This window comes from Myxocyprinus asiaticus, chromosome 5 (assembly GCF_019703515.2).
Source record: "Myxocyprinus asiaticus isolate MX2 ecotype Aquarium Trade chromosome 5, UBuf_Myxa_2, whole genome shotgun sequence".
NCBI classification, from domain to species: Eukaryota; Metazoa; Chordata; class Actinopteri; order Cypriniformes; family Catostomidae; genus Myxocyprinus; species Myxocyprinus asiaticus.
Window position 1 is genome coordinate 27,039,635 of NC_059348.1, and position 21,783 is coordinate 27,061,417.

Genomic DNA, 21,783 nt, shown 5'->3' on the forward strand with positions numbered 1-21,783 from the left:
AAGAGAGGGTGGAGAGTAAGATCTGATGGTTGACTGTGTCAAAGGCTGCAGAAAGGTCCAGCAGAATCAGGACAGATGACCTGGATTCAGCTTTCGTCTGTCTCAGCGACTCAGTGATAGACAGCATGGCAGTCTCGGTGGAGTTTCCACTTTTGAAGCCTGACTGATTGTCATCCAGCAGCTTGTTCTGTGAGAGACAGGCAGAGATTTGACTGAAAACTGCCCTTTCAAGTGTTTTTACCATGAATGGGATGAGAGAGACTGGTCTGTAGTGTTGTATTTGTGTGGGGTTAAGTGCGGGTTTCTTCAGCAGCGGGGTTACTCAAGCCTGTTTAAATGTATTGGGAAAAGTGCCTGTAAGTAGAGACGTGTTAATTATGTGTGTGAGTGCAGGTAGGATGGACGGAGAGATGGCCTGGAGAAGGTGAGAAGGAATGGGGTCAAGGGAACAGGTGGTGGGGTGGTTGGAGAGGAGGAGTTGAGCCTCCGTGTCAGTCAGAGGAGAGAACATGGAGACAGAAGAGTTGCATACAGGAGACAGTTGTTTGACAGGGTGTGGTGCTGAGAATATAGTGCTGATGGTTGTAACATTATTAGTAAAAAATGTGGTGAAACATCTGCTGTCAGTGATGTTTCAGACGGTGGAGGGGGAGGGCAGAGAAATGTGTTGAACTTTCTAAATAAGCTGCGAGTCTCTGTGGTGCCCCTTAAAGAGGAAGTGTCTTTTTACACCCTTCTTGGAGTAAATATAACAGCCAATAGCAAGAACATAAACTTCACTGTTGCTGCCGACTATTTCTAGTAAGTACGGTTTTCTTGTCTAAGGCATCATTTTCATGCTTGTATATACATATTGTATATGTAATGTTATACTCACAACATTTTTTAATATGCAACACATCTAAGTAACTTTATATGTAAACCCATTTTAATATTCCAGTTTTACTTTGAGAAGATATGAGAAACAACAGGATCTTTGGTAAGAAATTACTTTCCTGCTATAAAATTATATATACTAATAATTACGGGTATACATTATTTATTTATACATTTTCATCATTCCCCTTTGTCATATTCTTTGTGATTTCGATTTTCCATGCATCCTGAAGACTATGGTGAATGGCGCTACTTCTTGTTCTGCATATGGGTCATTGATATCATTCTGATATTTGTTATTTATCACTTGAAAACACATTTGAAAGAAACAGTTGAAAATTTCAACCAAAATGTAGCATGACTATCTATATCAAGCAGCTGAAGCAGTAACTGAGTGATTAATGTAAAATGGCTCTGGCACAAAATTTCAGATTTGCTACATTTTAATATTGACCTGCTAATTTAAATTAATTTTGTTTAGTCCATAACTGCAGCTAGTTGTGTTCCAATAAGCAGTTCAATTTGAAGAATATGTAGCTGGAAAATGTGTTATATTTGTAAGAAAATCCTTTGTCTTAAATAAATAGCTTAATTCAAAAAAATAATTCAACACTGAATAAAACATTTAAAAAGACAAAATGCCTGTGCCTTTGAATACAGGCACCAAAGATCTTGGTTTACCTTTTTGACTTGTCACAATAAATCTGTTAAGCAGTTTCACAAGTGGGTCACACTATGGATATGATCCCTAAGAAACCCATTATAATCCATTATGTTTTAAAAAGCCACAATAACACACACACAAAAAAACAAAAAAACAATGAATCACATATCCCTGCAGCATTGTGTTTATATCATCCTTCTAAGTAGTAGGTTAAAGTTGTAGATGGGATAGTACATTTGTAACACAATTTTTGTTCCTGGGTAGTAAGTGTTATTTCCTAATCGCTTATGCCTTAAAATGGTTATTATTCCCCACAAACTTTGTTTTTGTGACCAGAACGGTGATATTTTGAAATATACCTATTTCCGATGAGAAAACGGGCAAATGTGTGTCTTTTCGTTCACATAAAGTCAGAAAAAAACAACATATGAATCCAAATTAACGTCTTTATACTAAAGTAATACAAAAATGACTACAAAAGATTTAGAAGTGAGTAGTTGTTCGAGATTTACGATTATACTGTAAATCACTTTCACGAATCAGTCCCCAAATGTAGTCTCCCATCATGTTCTCGTTATACTGTCCTTGGTAGCGGTGTTCAAAGTCCAGTATATCCTGATGGAAGCGCTCGCCTTGCTCCTCTGAGTACGCTCCCATGTTCTCCTTAAATTTATCAAGATGAGCATCAAGAATATGGACTCTGAGGGACATCCTACAGCCCATTGTGCCTTAGTTCTTCACCAGAGTCTCAACCAGCTCCACATAGCTTTCGGCCTTGTGATTGCCCAGGAAGCCCCGAACCACTGCGACAAAGCTGTTCCGAGCCGCTTTCACTCCAAGAGCTTCTTTATCTGTGGTCCGACGAAGACACCAGCTTTGACCTTTGCCTCAGACAGCTTAGGGAAGAAGTCTTGAAGGTACTTGAAGGCTGCCGACTCCTTATCTAGAGCTCTGACAAATTGTTTCATAAGGCCCAATTTGATGTGCAGTGGTGGCATCAGCACCTTCCGGGGGTCCACCAGTGGCTCCCACTTGACGATGTTCCTCCCCACAGAGAACTCGTCCGCTGTGGCCAGTCCCGCTTGTGGTAGTGCACCTTGGTGTCCCTGCTGTCCCAAAGGCAAAGATAGCAGGGAAACTTGGTAAAACCGCTTGGAGACCCATCAGGAATGCCACCATTTTGAAGTCTCCTATGACCTCCCAGCCGTACTCATCATACTTCGAGGCATCCAGCAAGGTCTTGATATGTATCCACTTAGGCAGCTGGAACTAAACTGAACTGGTGGGTTTAAGGCCCCTGTATTTATACTACTATTTATATTACTGGAAATTTCTAGAAAGTTTTATAAGTTACTCCAAGTTTACTCAGCACTGAATCTACCTGGAATGTTCATTTTAAAATATCACTGTCCTGGTCACAAAAGCAAAGTTTGTGGGGAATAATAGCCATTGTCTATACTTTTGAGGCATAAGCAATTAGGAAATAACACTTACTATCCAGGAACCAAAAAAAAACAAAACAAAAAAAAAACATTTGTAATTGTCACCTAGATATGTTCACATCAAAACAAGCTCTGGGTTTGTCAAAATCATCTTGTGTTTACCACAGTGTATCACCACATCCAGAAGACTCAGTATGCTATATCTTTGCATTCATTTATTTATTTTATTTTTTTTATTTATTTATTTTTTTTAATAAGAAGAATTCTTGTTAACACTGTCAATGTTTTAATAGCACAGGGTAGAGATCTGTGACAAATGTGACAAAAATACCTACCCAAATGTTTAAATGTCACGATTTTTACCATCTATTTGCATTAGTTTATATCCAGCTGGTCAAGTTTATGCATTCATTAGCCAACTAAGTTGCATATTTAAAGCTAGTGACATGAGAAAGCAAATTAATATATTCATGTTGATTACCACAAAGCATTATTTTAACTAATCCCTCCTTTATTTAAAAAATAAAAGAATCATGGTTCCTGTGAGGCACTTACAATGGAAGTGAATGGGGCCAGTCCATAAACATAAATACATGTTAACAATTTTCGTGTGACAAAATTGCTTATTAATCTTATCTTTGTATAGTTTTATCCTAGATTACAACTTTGTAGTCATGATAACGAAACCTTGCAATCCCGGTATTGGATATAACTTTACAAAGATAAGGTTAATAACCGATTTTATCACACTAAAATCATGTTAACATGTATACTATTTACGTTTTGTGGCTATTATTTTTAAACAATGTGTATTTTAGTGTTTCTGGACTGAGCCCATTCACTTCCATTGCATTTTTTTCATAAATGAGGGGCGAGTCAAAATATTTTTTTGTGGTAATCAACATTATCAGGGTTTCTGCAGGTTCAAAGGAATGAAATTTAATAGTTTTTAAGACTTTTTAAGGCCAAATAAAAGAGAAATTGAAGACCACTTTTGCACACACACACACAAACAAAAAAAAACACATTAAATAATTCATTAGCTGGTAAATACAAAACCACTGAGGCTACTTGGATGACTCTGGACATGTTTCTTATATTTTATTGTGCATTTATGTGTTTTCTTTTTTTAAATAAGTTAATACAACATTAAAACTCTAAATTAATTCATGAAGAATGCACGTAACCTCAAATATGTAGCCTATATTGTGACACTTCTCTTTAGTCACTTGCTTTCCAGCAAGACGTGACGCAATAGACCAATGCTTTGGCAATCTCACTGCTTATGTCAAACACAGAAGTGGTGGCAAAAACCATGAGCAAAAGGTAAACTTTTATCGGATTACATTGTTGACAAATGATTCCGAGGGCTCTCGTTAACTGCTGTGGCTTCAAGCCATCAACAGAGCTGACTGGACTGAGGAGATCATTTCAACTCACAACTTTGCAGCAAAAATTTGATTACATGTTTGTTATTAACTCATTTCACTATAGTACTTGTATCGCTAAGAATATGTTTGTATTTATGATGGTTTTGTGTCATAAATACACAAATCATCTAATCTGTCAAATCTATCAACAGTCAGTGGGCTTTCTGCTACCACTTACTGCGCATGCGCTGACATTTTTGTAAACAAGAGGACTGGTCTATAGACCTTATTCACAGTAGTGCCATGTTTGATTTTTAATGGGAATGGAAATAAGGCTGTGAGGGATAGACTTACCATCTCTTCATGGCACAAATGGTATAAAGCTGTATAAAGCTCCTAGATCCCATCTGATTTTCCACAACTCATGTTGTCTAGAGTTTTTTGTCTACTGAGTGTACTTGAAAATATATTTTTCCAATGTTTTGTCTGTGGAACGATCCAAAAACTTTTTTTAGACTGTATGTCTATCCCTCACAGTTTCGTTGTCATTCTCGTCAAAAATTAAATATGGCGCTGCTTTGAATAGGGTATTTATTTCTTGGAATATACACTATATTGCCAAAAATATTCGCTCACCCATCCAAATAATTGAATTCAGGTGTTCCAATCACTTCCATGGCCACAGGTGTATAAAATGAAGCACCTAGGCATACAGACTGCTTCTACAAACATTTGTGAAAGAATGGGCCGCTCTCAGGAGCTCAGTAAATTCCAGCGTGGTACTGTGATAGGATGCCACCTGTGCAACAAGTCCAGTCGTGAAATTTCCTTGCTACTAAATATTCCACAGTCAACTGTCAGTGGTATTATAACAAAGTGGAAGCGATTTGGAATGACAGCAACTCAGCCACGAAGTGGTAGGCCACGTAAAATGACAGAGCGGGGTCAGCGGATGCTGAGGCGCAAAGTGCGCAGAGGTCGCCAACTTTCTGCAGAGTCAGTCGCTACAGACCTCCAAAGTTCATGTGGCCTTCAGATTAGCTCAAGAACAGTGCGTAGAGAGCTTCATGGAATGGGTTTCCATGGCCGAGCAGCTGCATCCAAGCCATACATCACCAAGTGCAATGCAAAGCGTCGGATGCAGTGGTGTAAAGTACGCCGCCACTGGACTCTAGAGCAGTGGAGACGCGTTCTCTGGAGTGACGAATCACGCTTCTTCATCTGGCAATCTGATGGACGAGTCTGGGTTTGGCGGTTGCCAGGAGAACGGTACTTGTCTGACTGCATTGTGCCAACTGTGAAGTTTGGTGGAGGGGGGATTATGGTGTGGGGTTGTTTTTCAGGAGCTGGGCTTCGCCCCTTAGTTCCAGTGAAAGGAACTCTGAATGCTTCAGCATAACAAGAGATTTTGGACAATTCCATGCTCCCAACTTTGTGGGAACAGTTTGGGGATGGCCCCTTCCTGTTCCAATGTGACTGCGCACCAGTGCACAAAGCAAGGTCCATAAAGACATGGATGAGCGAGTTTGGTGTGGAAGAACTTGACTGGCCTGCACAGAGTCCTGACCTCAACCCGACAGAGCACCTTTGGGATGAATTAGAGCGAAGACTGCGAGCCAGGCCTTCTCGTCCAACATCAGTGTCTGACCTCACAAATGCGCTTCTGGAAAAATGGTCAAAAATTCCCATAAACACACTCCTAAACCTTGTGGAAAGCCTTCCCAGAAGAGTTGAAGCTGTTAAAGCTGCAAAGGGTGGGCTGACGTCATATTAAACCCTATGGATTAAGAATGGGATGTCACTTAAGTTCATATGCGTCTAAAGGCAGATGAGCGAATACTTTTGGCAATATAGTGTACCTTTAACAAATACTTTAACAGGTAGTTAAAGGGCAGTTCATTTAAAAATTTAATTTCTGTCATCAATGCTCATCGTTGAGTCTGTATGAATTTTTCTCTGCCATGGAACAAAAAAGATGTTAAGCAAAACGTTTAGTCTCATTCAGTGTCACTGCATCTTTTTTTCATTCAATGAAAGTAAATGGTGACTGAAACTCCCTAATAAGTCCTTTTGATATCCACTGAAATAAGAAAGTTATACGGGTTTGCAACAACATGAAGGTAAGTGATGACAATTTTCATTTTTGTGTGAAATCTTAAGTAAAACTCAAAACTCGTCAGTTACCTTAAAAATGGCCGTTTAAAGTTGACAATATTGAAAATGTTAACAGATTAAATTATGAAAGAGAACTGTGCTGCATAATTAGTTATGATGTATATTGAAAACAGATTAGGCTAATACTAAATATTAAATATAGATAATATATTTTCATATTATGTATATTATTAATTTTATAATATTTATATAATTATATTATTGTTTTGTATATTATTACAAATTTGTTTTAAAGTGACTGATTCAGATTGCAGAGGAAATACCTGTATATGTCAGATCTAGAGAGATGGAGATGAGAGATAATGTAAAATAAGGAAGCGCCATGATTTGAAAGGCATCAAAAGACGCTCCAACCTCACACACTTGCAAATTGTAACATTGGCAGCTTCCTCGATTATAAGCAGGAGCGATAGTGTTAGCGCATCGCTTGCTTACAGAGATGCAGAATAATGGGTTTATGAAGGTTTACACATGTATAACATCGTAAATTCCATAAAAGTGCGCTTCCCTGAATGCACTCACACTAAACTCAAGCGTCAGCTGCTAAATGATGGATGCAGGAGAGAGAGAGAGAGAGAGAGAGAGAGAGAGAGAGAGAGAGAGAGATGATTATGACACACACAGATTCTGCTGTTTTAAGCCTCTCCTCTATTCAAGCTTTTCAATTTTAAAAAGTCAATTTAAGACTTTTTAAGGACCAGAGGGAACCCTGATTATACCATAAATGGTGTTGATTGAGCTAAACATGTATTGAACCCAAAATATTCCTTTAAAATTTTATGTATACACTTTGTCTTTATAAAAGAACCAATGAAAATTGCAATCTGTATCAAAATACTATGGTAGTGCTAACAAATAAATACATAATACATATCCTTTGTAATATACAGTATGTAAAGTAGCAATCAGAATTACAGTTAGGTATGGTCACGCACACAGGTTAGTGTTCAGTATTAGTTATTGTATATACACAATACAGTATAGAACATCACATAACCACAAAAAGCACAATTATGATTCCAAATTTGGACGGCTCAAGCTCAAAATAGATACTAAATTACTGCCATTTGCAATTTCAGCCCACTTTTACGTTTAATTGACGACAGATACAGTAACATGCATTTCTAAAGCTTTTGCCAAGGCTGAAAAACATTCATCCAGGTATTGCACACCTGCAGGGGTTATTGTTCAGGACATGTTATCTCTGATGTTCTGTGAGAAGTACTTAAGCGTTTACGAGCACACACATTGTTACTTGTCATTGCCGCTATTTGGTGACTTCCTGTTAACACTATCAATGTTTTAATAGCACAGGGTAGAGGTCGACTAATATAACAGTTTTGCCGATTAAATGGCACCGATAACAGATTTCCGGAACTATCGGTTATTGGTAAAAATCAGCACCAATAGTTTTTCCCTGTTGCGCCCGGTGCTGGAGCGGCTGGGAAGGGTCTGCTGTCGTTATACAGTATGAGAGCGGCCTCTAGAGATGAGTGATCAATGCACTGATGCCTTGTGGTGTATGTTTTGACACGTGAGACTACAATCTGCATTGAGCGGAACACTTCAGATCCAGATTTAAAACATCAGCAACGAAAAGGTATGTATACAGTATACTACAGTACACGATGTCATATCATTATTAAGTAATTTGTTGACTAGATGCTGCATTAGTAGAGAACAGCAGTATGTTTGCAGACAAGGATGATATAATGCTAACATTAAAGCTAACCTCAAGCGGTTAGAACAATGTGACAAAAATACAAGCAAGTCCTACCCAAATGTTTAATTATCATTATTGTTACCATCTATTACCATCTATTTGCATTAGTTTATATCCAGCGTTTATGCATTCATTAGCCAGCTAAGTTGCATATTTAAAGCTAGTGACGTGAGAAAGCAAATTAATATCATGCAGCCGAGAGAAACGTATAAACCAATCAGAAATGCATCTGATTTCAATTAAATTTTTTATCCTCACTGCAATACGATGACTTGCAAAATTCAGGCACATTCGCGCGCTAAAAAATGCCAGACAGCACAACAAATACAGTTTAACAGAAAGCAGTTGTCTCAATATGCTTTTCAAGTTTTTTTAAATTAGACACATCATCTAAAAAACAGCGCTCCTACATGAGACGCTGAATAAACAAAAACAAAGGGAAACAAAGATGTTCGTCTAGCACGCGTTTACATAGAAAAACAAACGGATGGTTGCAAAAGCGTTCAGTGTGAACAGCCCCTTACAGTTGGTGGAGGTCTTTGGCCATTGCGCCTTGCTCTCTTATAAGCGTTTCTCAGATTAAGCAATGAATTGTTTAAATGCTTTGTCAGGATAGATGTTCAACTTGGAAATGTGTCTCGAGATCCTCGCGTTCGGTTCCATTCTGTTGTGTTCCATCTGTTTGAACAGCCCCTGGCCTGGGCTTATAGTCTGAGCCGCTTCACCACCGAGTTCAGCCGAATACCACTGCTATCTGTGAATATTGTTACTCTACATACAACTGTACTGAATAACAACAATGTGCTATTTCGCTGTTATTATGAAGCTTGAGACTGGAGTAGTAGGAATCAGTGCAAGTGTAAACTGTGAACTGAATCAACACCATGTGAACTGTCTATTGAAGTGTTTTCCCCCTTATTTTTCTTTTGAAATAAAGGTGCAATATGTAACATTTTTCATGTAATATTCACCTTTTATTTTTTGCCAATGTGTGAACGGTTTGTAACGCAACTTTAAAAATGAGCCCTTCCCGGACTTCCTAGGTTGCCTATTAAAGCCTGTAGACTGATTTTCATGCGAAGGGAGCGGGTCGCTTTTGCCAGGAAAATCCAAAGGATGTGATGTTTATGCATGCTACCGAGAGCCTTGCCTTAGTGCTTCTCTTCCGCTATTCAACAGCGGCAACAAACTGCAAAACTAGGTAACGTTATCTTAGAGATGGAATCCAGCAAACGTCCGGCTCCCAGCAAAACACCGACTCCTACACAAACTCTAAGTAAGCCAAAAAAAAAAAAAAAAAACCATTTACTGAATCCCGTCTGGCTAAGCGGGAACATGATCGTGGCGAGCGAAAACTAGAGTGAACATCGGCAGGGCATTTGATTCCTGGAGGGACCATCGTTTGGTTTTGGGGATCAAAACCGACCCTGAATTGGCATTCTTCTTATTGGACAGGTAAGTTTACATAACTGCAAAGCATGTGAAATATAGTGCCATAAGCAGGGACGGATTATGACTTGCAAAGGCCCTGGGGCCAATTATCTCCAAGGGCCCCCCTCCCCTCCCATCATTTGTAGCAAATGGCCCAAAAGTTGTTGAGCGGTCGAGCAGGGGGATCGCCAAACTGGCACAACCTTAAAGCCCAGGGCTCCCCCGGCAGTCAAGGGCCCCTGGGCACTGGCCCCATTGGCCCGGTCGGTAATCCATCCCTGGCCATAAGGATTGATCTGTGTAATTATAGCTAACTTGATCTTGCCTGCTAACACTGACGAATTGCAAGCTACCTTGCTTCGTAACTTTCAAATAATTTCAACGATCTTCTCTTTATACTAAAAGTCAGGTATGGTGATTCACAGAAACTGACATAATGTTCATCTGTAATTATTCAGCAAACTACAATAACACATGAAATGAATGCTAGACAATGTTCAAGATAATGCAAAAAGATCCATTCATTAGTGTACCGTAACTTGGTTATATAGAAAATATATACAATCTATTATTATAAAAACAATAACTCATCGATATATCAGAATGACAGTTGTGATGGAATCACATCAATACTGAATTGTGTCAACATATTTATAATGTACAGTCTATTCTATAAACAGCTACTGTCATTATCCACCGAATTTAGCTAACAGCTATTGATAAAGCTGACTAGTTAGCTAACGCCGACATAGGCTATCGTATAAATACAGTCAGTGTGTCATGCAAAGAAAAGTGATTACTTCAAACTATAGTCTTGCATAGTCAGATCTATATCCACACTTTGTTTTAGCCCTGTTCCAGCACTGGAGAGTCAAATATAATATACGGTCTCAAAGTTTGTAGTGAAACTATCATAACTGTGTAATTTTAATTATGCTACCTCATCTGTGATCATGATGCCGGTGAATCACGTTCAGTCTCGCTTCCCTATGGAGTCATGCTCGCTCGCGTCCCTATACAGTGTGTGCACGCGATCACGAGCAACAGGCTGCAGTTCACTTAACGGCCACAGGTGTCATTTATAATAAGGGTTTCTGAATCTTACATACTGCACCTTTAACATTTGAGAATATGGACAAACTAAAACTTTATTTATTTTATGCACATTAGTTGAAAATTAAATGCTCTTTTTTTAACAGTCAGGATAGGAATGTTCCATACAATAATATAATGGTGTAGTATGGTTTATGTATTTATTAAGGAAACAACATCAATTTAAAAATCAGCTGACTTTAAAATTCTAATATTAGTTCACATATATTAATATTTATATATTTATTTATTTCATTTAAAAAAGTACAATACATTTTCATGGTTCAGTCAGTACTGTTTATTTTTGTAAAAAGTTCAGCACTATTTTACTTTGAGTGTTATTTTTTCATTCAGTATCAATTTTAATCAGCAGGTACTGCCCAACTTAGTTATCAGTATCAGTAAAATCCACTATTGGTCAACCTCTAGCACAGGGCTTAATCTAGATTTAGTTTTTAGTAAAGAGAAGACGTGTTAGTCTGGTGCACACCTTTATAAATTGGTCTCAGTATTCAAAATTGTAAAATAATCACCATTATTTAAATAATGAGATTAAAATGTCACAGAAGAAAACATACCTAACATACAACATTAATATTAGCACAGAGTCTGAAATGGAGGGGATGCTAAACTCCTTGGAGGAAAAAAGTTTCTTTATTTGTCTTTTAGTTTCTCATGAGTAATTCTTCCTGTAGTGAACAAGCCAAAGTACACAGGGTCAAGTTTGCTCCAGCTGTTGCCAGAAGCACACATTCCAAAGGGCAACAACATGCATGACAGGATGCTTCAGTTCACATCCACACCAAAGTAAATGTAGAAGAAGAGCCATGATCAAAGTGTGTGTTCTTACAAGGCACAACCGATTTGCGGCAAAGCTGAATGTCTTTTTAATCACTGTAGAAAGCCCAGATTTCAGCAGCTTATGAGCCACACCAAGGTGGATTCCCGGGTACTTACACTGAACTAACACAAAGTGTTGCCAAACATGTTTGTTATGACTAATTCTTCTTAGTGTGTATCATGCAACTAAGCTGTGTCAGTCTCTCTCGTTCTCTGGTCTCTAATAACATTTTTAGCTGTCATTAATAATAAGAGCATTCTTGCATGAGTGCATTTTGTGTTTTTAGTCATTTTTGAAAGGAATACTCTGGGTTCAATACAAGTTAAGCTCAATCAACAGCATCTGTGGCATAATGTTGATTACCACAAAGCATTATTTTAACTCCTTCCTTTTATTTAAAAAAAGCAAAAATCATGGTTCCTGTGAGGCACTTACAATGGAAGTGAATGGGACCAGTCCATAAACATAAATACATGTTAACAATTTTAGTGACAAAATTGCTTTTTAATCTTATCTTTGTATAGTTTTATCCTAGATTACAACTTTGTAGTCATGATAACGAAACCTTGCAATCCCGGTATTGGATATAACTTTACAAAGATAAGGTTAATAACCGATTTTATCACACTAAAATCATGTTAACATGTATACTATTTACGTTTTGTGGCTATTATTTTAAAAGTGTGTATTTTAGCATTTCTGGACTGAGTCCATTCACTTCCATTGTATTTTTTTCATAAATGATTGGCGAGTCAAAATATTTTTTTGTGGTAATCAACATTATACCATAAATGGTGTTGATTGAGCTAAACATGTATTGAACACAGAATATTCCTTCAAAATTTTATGTATACACTTTGTCTTTATAAAAGAATCAATGAAAATTGCAATCTGTATCAAAATACTATGGTAGTGCTAACAAATAAATACATAATACATAACCTTTGTAATATACAGTATGTAAAGTAGCAATCAGAATTACAGTTAGGTATAATACTGATATTTATGGTCACGCACACAGGTTAGTGTTCAGTATTAGTTATTGTATATACACAATACAGTATAGAACATCACATAACCACAAAAAGCACAATTATGATTCCAAATTTGGCACGGCTCAAGCTCAAAATAGATACTAAATTGCTGCCATTTGCAATTTCAGCCCACTTTTACATTTAACTGACGACAGATACAGTAACATGCATTTCTAAAGCTTTTGTCAAGGCTGAAAAACATTCATCCAGGTATTGCACACCTGCAGGGGTTATTGTTCAGGACAAGTTATCTCTGATGTTCTGCGAGAAGCACTTAAGCGTTTAAGAGCACACACATTGTTACTTTTCAGTGCCGCTATTTGGTGACATCAGGACCTCAGAGTTGACTTCATGGATGAGAGGCAGAGTCCAGTGTCTCCAAACCACCAGCCCCACCCGAACCACTAACACAATACAGGTCATCACAAGAAGCACCACTACAGAAAATATAAGCATGACAACACTGTAATCTTTGTGCTTACCTGCATTTCAATGCAAACAATGCTACCTTACTATTTATAAAGGAATATTCCAGGTTCAATACAAGTTAAGCTTAATTAACAGCCTTTGTGGCATAATGTTGATTTCCACAAAATTTAATTTTGCCTTGTCTTGTGTTTATTTTAAAAAATACAACTAAAAGGGAAAATCAAGACAAAACAATTTTTTGTGGAAATCAACATTATGCCACAAATGCTATCAATTAAGCTTAACATGAATTGAACCTCTTACATTTCTTTAAGAGGGGCTTTACAGTTTTATGAGGTTGTGACTCTATGATATGCTATATCATATGCTATATCATAAAGGCTAACCAAGGTAAGGTAAGCATTAACAAAAAAAGATGTGTTTTTCATTGGCTTACCTGAAAAGACTGCATTTCGGCCAGGAGCTGATGCATCGTAATGCTTAGTTAAGATTCCAATTAGAGCATAGATAATGACAGGGTAAACGGTAAGGATGTAACGGACGTGCTTCTCTATTACAAAGTTTTCAAAATTAAACCTGTAGAAGAATAAAGAAATATGATGTGTATCTTTAGACTGATTAGACTACACTGTGTAGATTGAATACATTTATGATATAATTTAACTATGATTACCATATAATTACTTCCAACAGAAGAAGGCATAAAGAAGCTGTAGCCGCATTTGTTGCAGAAACTGATGCCAAATTCAACACAACTGTGAAGTTGAGTAGTGTGGCAATGGTTGTCCATGTTGCATAAATGGCAATACCATTTTGAACCTAAGGTACAAATTTGACATGGTCAGTTCAACCAACAAGCAAAGCTGTAGTGCACTTAATTTACCTGCAATAATCTTACGACTCTGAAAACAACAGCTGTGAGATCCAGTGGGTTTTGTTTCATTTGACACTGTATATTTAAGTACCTTATTTGTGAGAGATTTAAAACCCATTTAAAAGAACATTGTCAAAGAAAGCCGAGTTCTCTGCTTCTACGAATCAAGGTAGATCCAGAGTAAGATGTTCAATGCATACCAGCACTATGATGCAGACAAGGTCTTTTGGGTGGTTCTGTTTGAGCCATGATCCATGAGCCCGAAGACCAATACAAGAGAAGAGGATCAACAGGTAGTTGGTAAAAGCAATCAGAGCTAGAACTATCAGTGCAGGGATCATCAATCTGAATCAATGAGAAAACAAACACACATGATTCACCAGTCTTGACTCCTGAGACCAACATTATGAGAAGCAACTGACAAATTATTTTAATAATTTCTGGTATTGCATAAATCTCTCCTGATTATGCCAAAAACTATGTTGGCTGCAACAAACTTACTCTCGGTCCCACAAGACAAGCCAGGTGCTGTTTAGAATCATGTTGATGATCCATGAGAGAAAGAATTCAGAGGGCAGGATTGCTGGGCTTGAGTACAACCTGACAGTAAATATTTCATAACTCATTTAACTATTTTCATAAGCCTGAGCTGAGCATAACTCAGGGCAAACATTATAAACAAAATTATTTTAAAACAGTATGAATAAGCAAAGTGTTGACATATGTGTGTGTGTTTTGTAGTACCCTCTGCAGAGCCAAGTCAGGACATAAATGTTCATCAGAAAGAGCCAGGAATAGATGAGAGCCCATATGGAGAAGGTCCATCCAGCAGGAGTGATCTGTGTGTCATACCTCCCTGACACATTTCCTGTACTGTGCTGAAATGGGCCTTGAAAGTCATAAATCCATGTGAAATTAGTTTGTCTGACAGTGTAGCTGTTTACTTCTTTATAAGTTTCTGAGCTCCAGAGAAGAAAGCTCTGGCTATGAAATGTCTGCATGTACACTACCAGTCAAAAGTTTTGAAACACTTGTTCTTTATTATAATTTTTTTCTTCACATTTTAGAATAATACTTAAGTCATCAAAACTATGGAATAACATAAATGGAACTATGGGAATTATGTTGTGACTAAACAAAATCCAAAATAAAGATATTTTAGCATCTTCAAAGTAGTCAACCTTTGCCTAGAATTTGCAGACGTGTACTCTTGACATTTTCTCAACCAACTTCTTGAGGTATCACCCTGGGATGCTTTTTAAACAGTATTGAAGGAGTTCCCATATACGTTTAGCACTTACTGGCTGCTTTTCTTTATTATTTGGTCCAAGTCATCAATTTCAAAAACTATTTTTTTAATTTTTTTTTAATTACATTTTAGTTTTATAATTAAATAAATTAATATGTTGGCACAATTATATTTTTGTCTACAAAACTAATTTCAAACATTTAAGTATACGCTTCAGATCAAAAGATTTTTAAGATCATGAGAAACATTTCAGTCAAGTGTTTCAAAAGTTTAGTGTATAAAACAATGTGATACATACCTTTTCCCGGTCCTGCGAGTGCGTTGATAATCAAAGTAGTGATGTAAACAAATTGAGAAAGGACAATGAGAACAATACGCAAGATCTTGTGATTTCCCAGCAGAGGCATATTTTTATCCACAGAGTATAAACTATTAAGGTATTTCCGTTTTTTTATGTTACCAATTTTTTTTTCACTTTGTAATTATATAGCTAGAGATAACTTATGAAGTTAGCAAGCTAGCTAGAATTGCTAAAGTAGCTAGTTACACAATGTGCTACAAACACTTTAAAAACCCTTTATATATTTCTACGTAGCGAGTACTGTCACTTTGGTTAAATTCTGCCAAATATATAAACCGACTTTTAAATAACTTAATGTCAGCGTGTACAACAGTGTTATCTAACTCGATAACGTGACAAAAGATGCACTGTTGAAAAGTAAAAGAGAGACATCTGCTGGACAATAACACGCCCTTTTGTGGCGTCCACAAGTCAGTGAATGTCTCGACATACAGTATTTTTCACACGTTACTCACACTGTGAAGCCTTAAAGCGTCTAAAATTAAAAGAAGAAGATATTGGTCACTTTTATTGTTAAGCTAACATTCAGTGACAGTCTTCAAAGATTATAACAGATGCCACAAACCAGATACTAGAGCAATGAGCCAGTTAAACAAATGTTACTGTTTTTCCTGAACGCGGAAGTGTTCCACGATTAGACGGTTTTCAATTTCCGGTCTCCAGTGTTTTCACTTGCATCGGCGTATCCACAGTTTTCCTGTGCAACATCTGGGCGGTGCCATGATTATTCTAATTGCCTGTTTTCTGTTTCTGGTCTCGAGAGTCAAGTAAAAACTGCCTAAACGAGTGATCCAGTGGAGAACAACAACCATTTATGTGTCACTTAAACTTGTGCCGTTGTTGGCTGTCATAACTCAGAATAATTAATGATATCAACGTAACTAACCTCAGACCATCGCTTTATGTCATCTACACACACAGGTTAGGCACCGTCTATAAAAAAAAAAACGGTCATCTAGACTCTGTGAAGTATCAGCATATTTTTTTACAATTTTTACAAATGTAATACCTTCAACATTACATTACCCGTTAAGAATATACGTCGATGCGAGTGAACACTGGAGACCGGAAATTGAAAACAGGAAAATCGTGGAACACTTCCGCGTTAAGGAAAAAGGTGATGTAATGTTTAAGGTGTTATATTTGTATAAAATTGTCAAAAAACTTGCCGATACTTCACAGAGTCGAGATGACCGTTTTTTTTTTATTGACAGTGCCTAACCTGTGTGTGTAGATGACATAAAGCGATGGTCCGAGGTTAGTTACGTTAATATCAGTAACTACTTTGAGTTGTTATGACAGCCAACAACAGCACAAATTCATTTTTATTCCAAAAAAACATAAACGGTTGTTGATTTCCATCTGGATCGCTCGTTTTGAGACCAGAAACAGAAAACAGGCAACTAGAATCATCATGGCGCCGCCCAGTGGTTGCTCAGGAAAACTGTGGATACAAGTTAAACGGATAGTTCACCCAAAATGAAAATTCTCTCATCCCTCACCTTCATGCCATCTCAGATGTGTATGACTTTCTTCTGCTGAACACAAACGAAGGTTTTTAGAAGAATATTTCAGCTCTGTAGGTCCATACAATGTAAGTGAATGGGCAAAGTTTTTCTAGCAAGTCAGTCCTCTGTCTGTCATCTTTGGAACGCTATCGGGAGTCTATTTCCAGTTTCCACTAATGCGCGTTAGGGAGTTGATTGACAGGTGATGTCTGTATCTAAAAGGTGATTGGCTCTTTACCTGGAAGGCGGAACTTCCTTTCTGCATGCTTGACCGTTGGGCACTAGATCTTCTTGGTTGGGCGTTCCAATTTCTCCCATTCATTTAAATAGAAGTGGCCTGTCTCTGCTAAATAGTCTCTGGAATGGGTGCCAAAATTGTGAAGCTTCAAAATTCACATAAACACAGCATAAAAGTAATCCATATGACTCCAGTGGTCACATTCATATATCAGCGATATGATAGGTGTGGGTTAGAAAAAGTTCAATATTTAAGTCTTTTTTTACTATCACTCTCCACTTTCACGGTTACTTTTTCATTCTTCTTCTTTTATTTTTGGTGATTTGCATTCTTCGTGCATATCGCCACCTACTGGGCAGGGAGGAGAATTTATGGTAAAAACGCAAATATTGATCTGTTTCTCACCCACACCTATCATATCGCTTCAGAAGATATGGATTAAAGAACTGGAGTCTCATGTAATACTTTAAGCTGCCTTTATGTGCATTTTGGAGCTTCAGTATTTTGGCACCCATTAACTTGCACTGTATGGACCTACTTGAGATATTCTTCTAAAAACCTTCATTTGTGTTCTGCAGAAGAAAGAAAGTCATAAGTTTCTGGGATGGCATAAGGGTGAGTAAATAAGAAAATTTTCATTTTTGGCTGAACTCTCCCCTTTAAACTCAGTTGAAAGCTTTTTTGGCATAATGTTGATTAGAAAAATTAATTTCGACTAGTCCCTCCTTTTCCTTAAAAAAAAAAAAAAAAAAAAAAAAAAAACTAAAAAAATCTGGGTTACATCAAGGTACTTACAATAGAAGTGAATCTGTAAATGTTAAAATACATTTCATTTTATAGTATAGCCACAAGACGTAAACAATATGCATGTTAACATGATTTTAGTAACAAAATCGCTTAATACCCTTTATTGCGTAGTTATTTCCAATTTTACAACTTCGTTGCCATGACAACGTAATGCTGTAAACCCTTAAAAAGCAAAAACAACAATTTAAACAACTTAAACAACTCACAGCTTAATTAATAAACAATAACAGAAGAATAAATGTAAGTGCTTTTATACAATTATAAGCTTCACATTTTTGCTTTTTTAAACCCTCTTAAAATTGGCCCCATTCACTTCCATTGTAAGTGCCTCACTGTAACCTCGAAGTTTGCTTTTTTAAAGAAAAGGAGGGACGAGTCAAAATGATTTTTTGTGCTAAACAACATTATGCCATAAATGCTGTTGATCAAGCTTAACTTGTATTGAACCAGGAATATTCCTTTAAGTTATGTTCCTCCATCATAATGGTTTGTCATTATTTATTTTAATATTCCTTAATTTTGAATATTCCTTTTTTTACAGTTGATTGTGTTAAATTATGTTTAACAAAAGCAAGTTATATGGTCTTTGTTCCAAATCCACTTTTGTGTGCAAGTTAAAAAGCATTTCATGTTAAAATGAAGATACATTTTTGGAAGGTTATTTGCCATGGTTATTCTAGCGCAAGTTATTTCTCTTTTTAAAAAATGTCTCCATGTACGCATTATGGAGGAGGGGATGTTTGACAGGTGGGTGAGACACTGTTAAAACAAACTGTCCATAGACCATCATCAAACACATATTCAGGATGAGCACTGTTGCACCAGAGTTAAGTGTCAGGTTTTAATGTCCCTCTTTTTCCTCTTTATTGGATTTTTGTTTTTATCCTGTTGGCTCTGCAGGGACTGGGGTTCTAATCCAGATTGGGTCATATCCTGATCCTGTTCCCCCTCTCTCTACCACTTTCCTGTTGATCTATAATCTCCAATAAGTCTAAAAAGATAAAAATAAACAAGGCCCAAAATTCATATCTTGAGCAAGAAAGCAGACAGAAAGGCAAATAGATGTCAAGACAGACTTGTTTTTTATGAAAGTTTTTATTGATTCATGCAGAAAATCACACAGACATAATAGAAAATACAACCTCAAACCACATGAAATCAAAAAAAAAATTTCCTCTCCGAACAATAATCCCTCCACCCCACCCGACACAAACAAGCACTCTAGTGATCGGAAGTCAACTGACAATGACACACAAATAGACAATAAAACAGGAAATATTTAGAAATTAAAAAAATCTAATCCCTCTCCACTTCCCCTCCCCGAGAACCCTCCAAAAAGGCCATATAACCGCCCCACTTCCTAGTGAAAATATCCATGTTATCCAGCCTTCTGTACACCATCTCCTCAAACGCTGCCACCCTACCCAGCTCAACGCACCACTCACGAAGCGAGGGCGCATCAGACGACTTCCATCCCTTGAGAATTAACTGCCTACCAATTATCACGCCTGTCAGGACCCAACTCTCCACGTATTTATCACCCACATGCAGGACCGCTCCATCCCCCAAAACACACAATCTGAGGTAAAAATGAAAACCGTGTGTTGACCACTTCACATACGAACCTCTGTACTTTCAACCAAAACTCTTGTATCCTAACACATCCCCAAAAAACATGGGATGTGTCCCCGTCTTCCGATTGGCATCTCCAGCAGGTGGGCGCGTCTTTAAGACCAAGCCTATACATTCTAGATAAGGTCCAATAAAATTGATGCAAAATCTTAAATTGCATAAGGCACACCCTTGCATCTCTAGATGCAGACTTGTTTTTTTTTCCAAATCCCAGCCCACACCCCATCCTCCAACACCAAATTAAAATATTTCTCCCATAATCTCTTAATAGAAGTTTTTTTAATACTTTCACCTCATATGATTTAGAGGTTTGCATTTTTGCAAAGAAAGTCAAGGAATAATCAAAATTAGACCATTGCAGATTGCAATCTGCTATATAATGAGCTGCAAGACAGCAAATGTTAACATCAAGTTTTACATAAATAAGACCATGCATTTCTAGTCATTCTTAGAGTGGCAGAAAGAAGGGATTAATCTCCATAAACAATGTCTTCCTGAAATAGTTATGGGTAAAACAGAAAATCTAAATTCACTGACTGACATTTTAGCATTCACATCTTAAAAAAAAACCAAACTAATTAAAATAAGAAAACAATTGCAACCAAAACAATGCCAGCTGTGAATTTAACATTTGTCTTGCATTATTAACATACTGCTTTTATACTCCTCCACAACACAGGCCTTCAGTTGTGGAACAGGATGGAGAACCACTTATCTGTAAAGAGAACCATTCATCACAACCTCCATCTGGCTTTGAGGTCACTAGCAGTACAGGTGGAAGATACTCAAATCAGTGAGTCTGATGTGTTGGTAGATTGACCTGGTGTCCTCATTAAATATGACTAGATCTTGCAGTCTGACAATCTGTCCTGCTAGGCTGGTGAAACATTTGTGTAGTAGGGACAGAGTCCAGCAGTATTTTGTAGTGTATGGTAAGGCCATCACATGATATCTATGCCTGCAAAATGGCAATGTCTCTTGGCATTATGCAACTATAACTTTTCTTTCAGTGCGCTTATATTGTGCTATCATTGATATTGGTCTACCAGGCACTCCTTTGTTAAAAGTGCCACTAACAAGCTTTTGTGGGGTTGACCAGCTAAAATATTTCACTACACAAACTACTGTACACTACTGTTTAATGGGGTTAAAACAAATGTACATTTTTTGTGAACATGCATAATCTATAACCAGTGACGGTCTGTATATATTTGCTATAAAATAAAATAAATAAAGATACATTAAACAATGTACATTGTAAACAATTAATAATAATAAAAAATGTTTTGAATTAATTTACCTTTTTCAATGGCCAGTTATTGGGTTACATTGCATCTCATAACATGAAAATGCAATTTCTATATTCATCAACAGATGGCAGTCTCTGCAAATATTTTTAACCAGTCACGATTTGATTGCAACCATCGCGACTACTTTCTAACTTAAGTTCATATGTAAATATGATAAAAAATAAAATAAAATTAAAAATTAAAAAAAGACAATTCAAAGGATGACATAATCAATTCACAATCAAAACATAAACGAAATGTTTCTTCTACAGACCAGGCTTCAGTTCTAAGACGTAAGGTGAACCATAGGACTCTGAGGGTATGATGGTTGATTTAAAAACTATTCAAATTAAAAATTTAAATAAGCAAGGATCCCATAACAATCCCCTTTGCTTTACTTTAGTAATTGTTTAGTAATCTGGGGTTATTGTATTAAAATTATTTCACGGCTTTCTTCTTCTTTGTTTAAAGAAAAAATAATAAAACATTATTCTGCACTACTCACGTTTCACACCAACATTTCTTTTTTGAAGACTTGAAGCTTTTAATGCCACTAATTTCTTTCTCTTTTTTTTCAGCAAAACCATCTCTGGAGGGTTACACAACATTAATTTTTTTTTACTTTAAGCCCTTGAGAAAAAAACATCTAAATGACTTGGAAATCAGAAATCTTAATCAATTCTTCCAGTCAGTGACCTCAGTTAATGACCTTAGACCCTAAAAAAAACATAGTGAATATTTTGAAAGT

The 21,783-nt window shown here is 36.9% G+C and overlaps 2 protein-coding genes across 3 annotated transcripts in view; one reads left to right on the forward strand and one right to left on the reverse strand.

The window, feature by feature from the left end:
- Positions 1-6,099, forward strand: part of LOC127440281 (UPF0415 protein C7orf25 homolog) — a 340,920-nt gene extending 334,821 nt beyond the window's left edge. The window contains exon 3 of the transcript XR_007897114.1: positions 5,853-6,099. The gene's annotated coding sequence lies outside the window, so the exon portion shown is untranslated. The remainder of the gene's footprint in view (positions 1-5,852) is intronic.
- A 5,309-nt stretch (positions 6,100-11,408) lies between these two features.
- Positions 11,409-16,435, reverse strand: LOC127441462 (uncharacterized). Of its 2 annotated transcripts, none has more exons than XM_051698915.1 (7): positions 15,499-16,435; positions 14,696-14,840; positions 14,453-14,551; positions 14,152-14,296; positions 13,751-13,896; positions 13,514-13,653; positions 11,409-13,052 (listed from the first exon to the last, which is right to left on the reverse strand). In XM_051698915.1, exons 1-7 carry the CDS (start codon positions 15,605-15,607, stop codon positions 12,949-12,951), a joined length of 888 nt encoding a protein of 295 aa, XP_051554875.1. In that variant the 5' UTR covers positions 15,608-16,435; the 3' UTR covers positions 11,409-12,948. The 2 variants fall into 2 exon arrangements, with proteins under 2 accessions (XP_051554875.1, XP_051554874.1); XM_051698914.1 differs by having other exon boundaries at positions 11,409-13,085; positions 15,499-16,426.
- Positions 16,436-21,783: the final 5,348 nt, after the last annotated feature.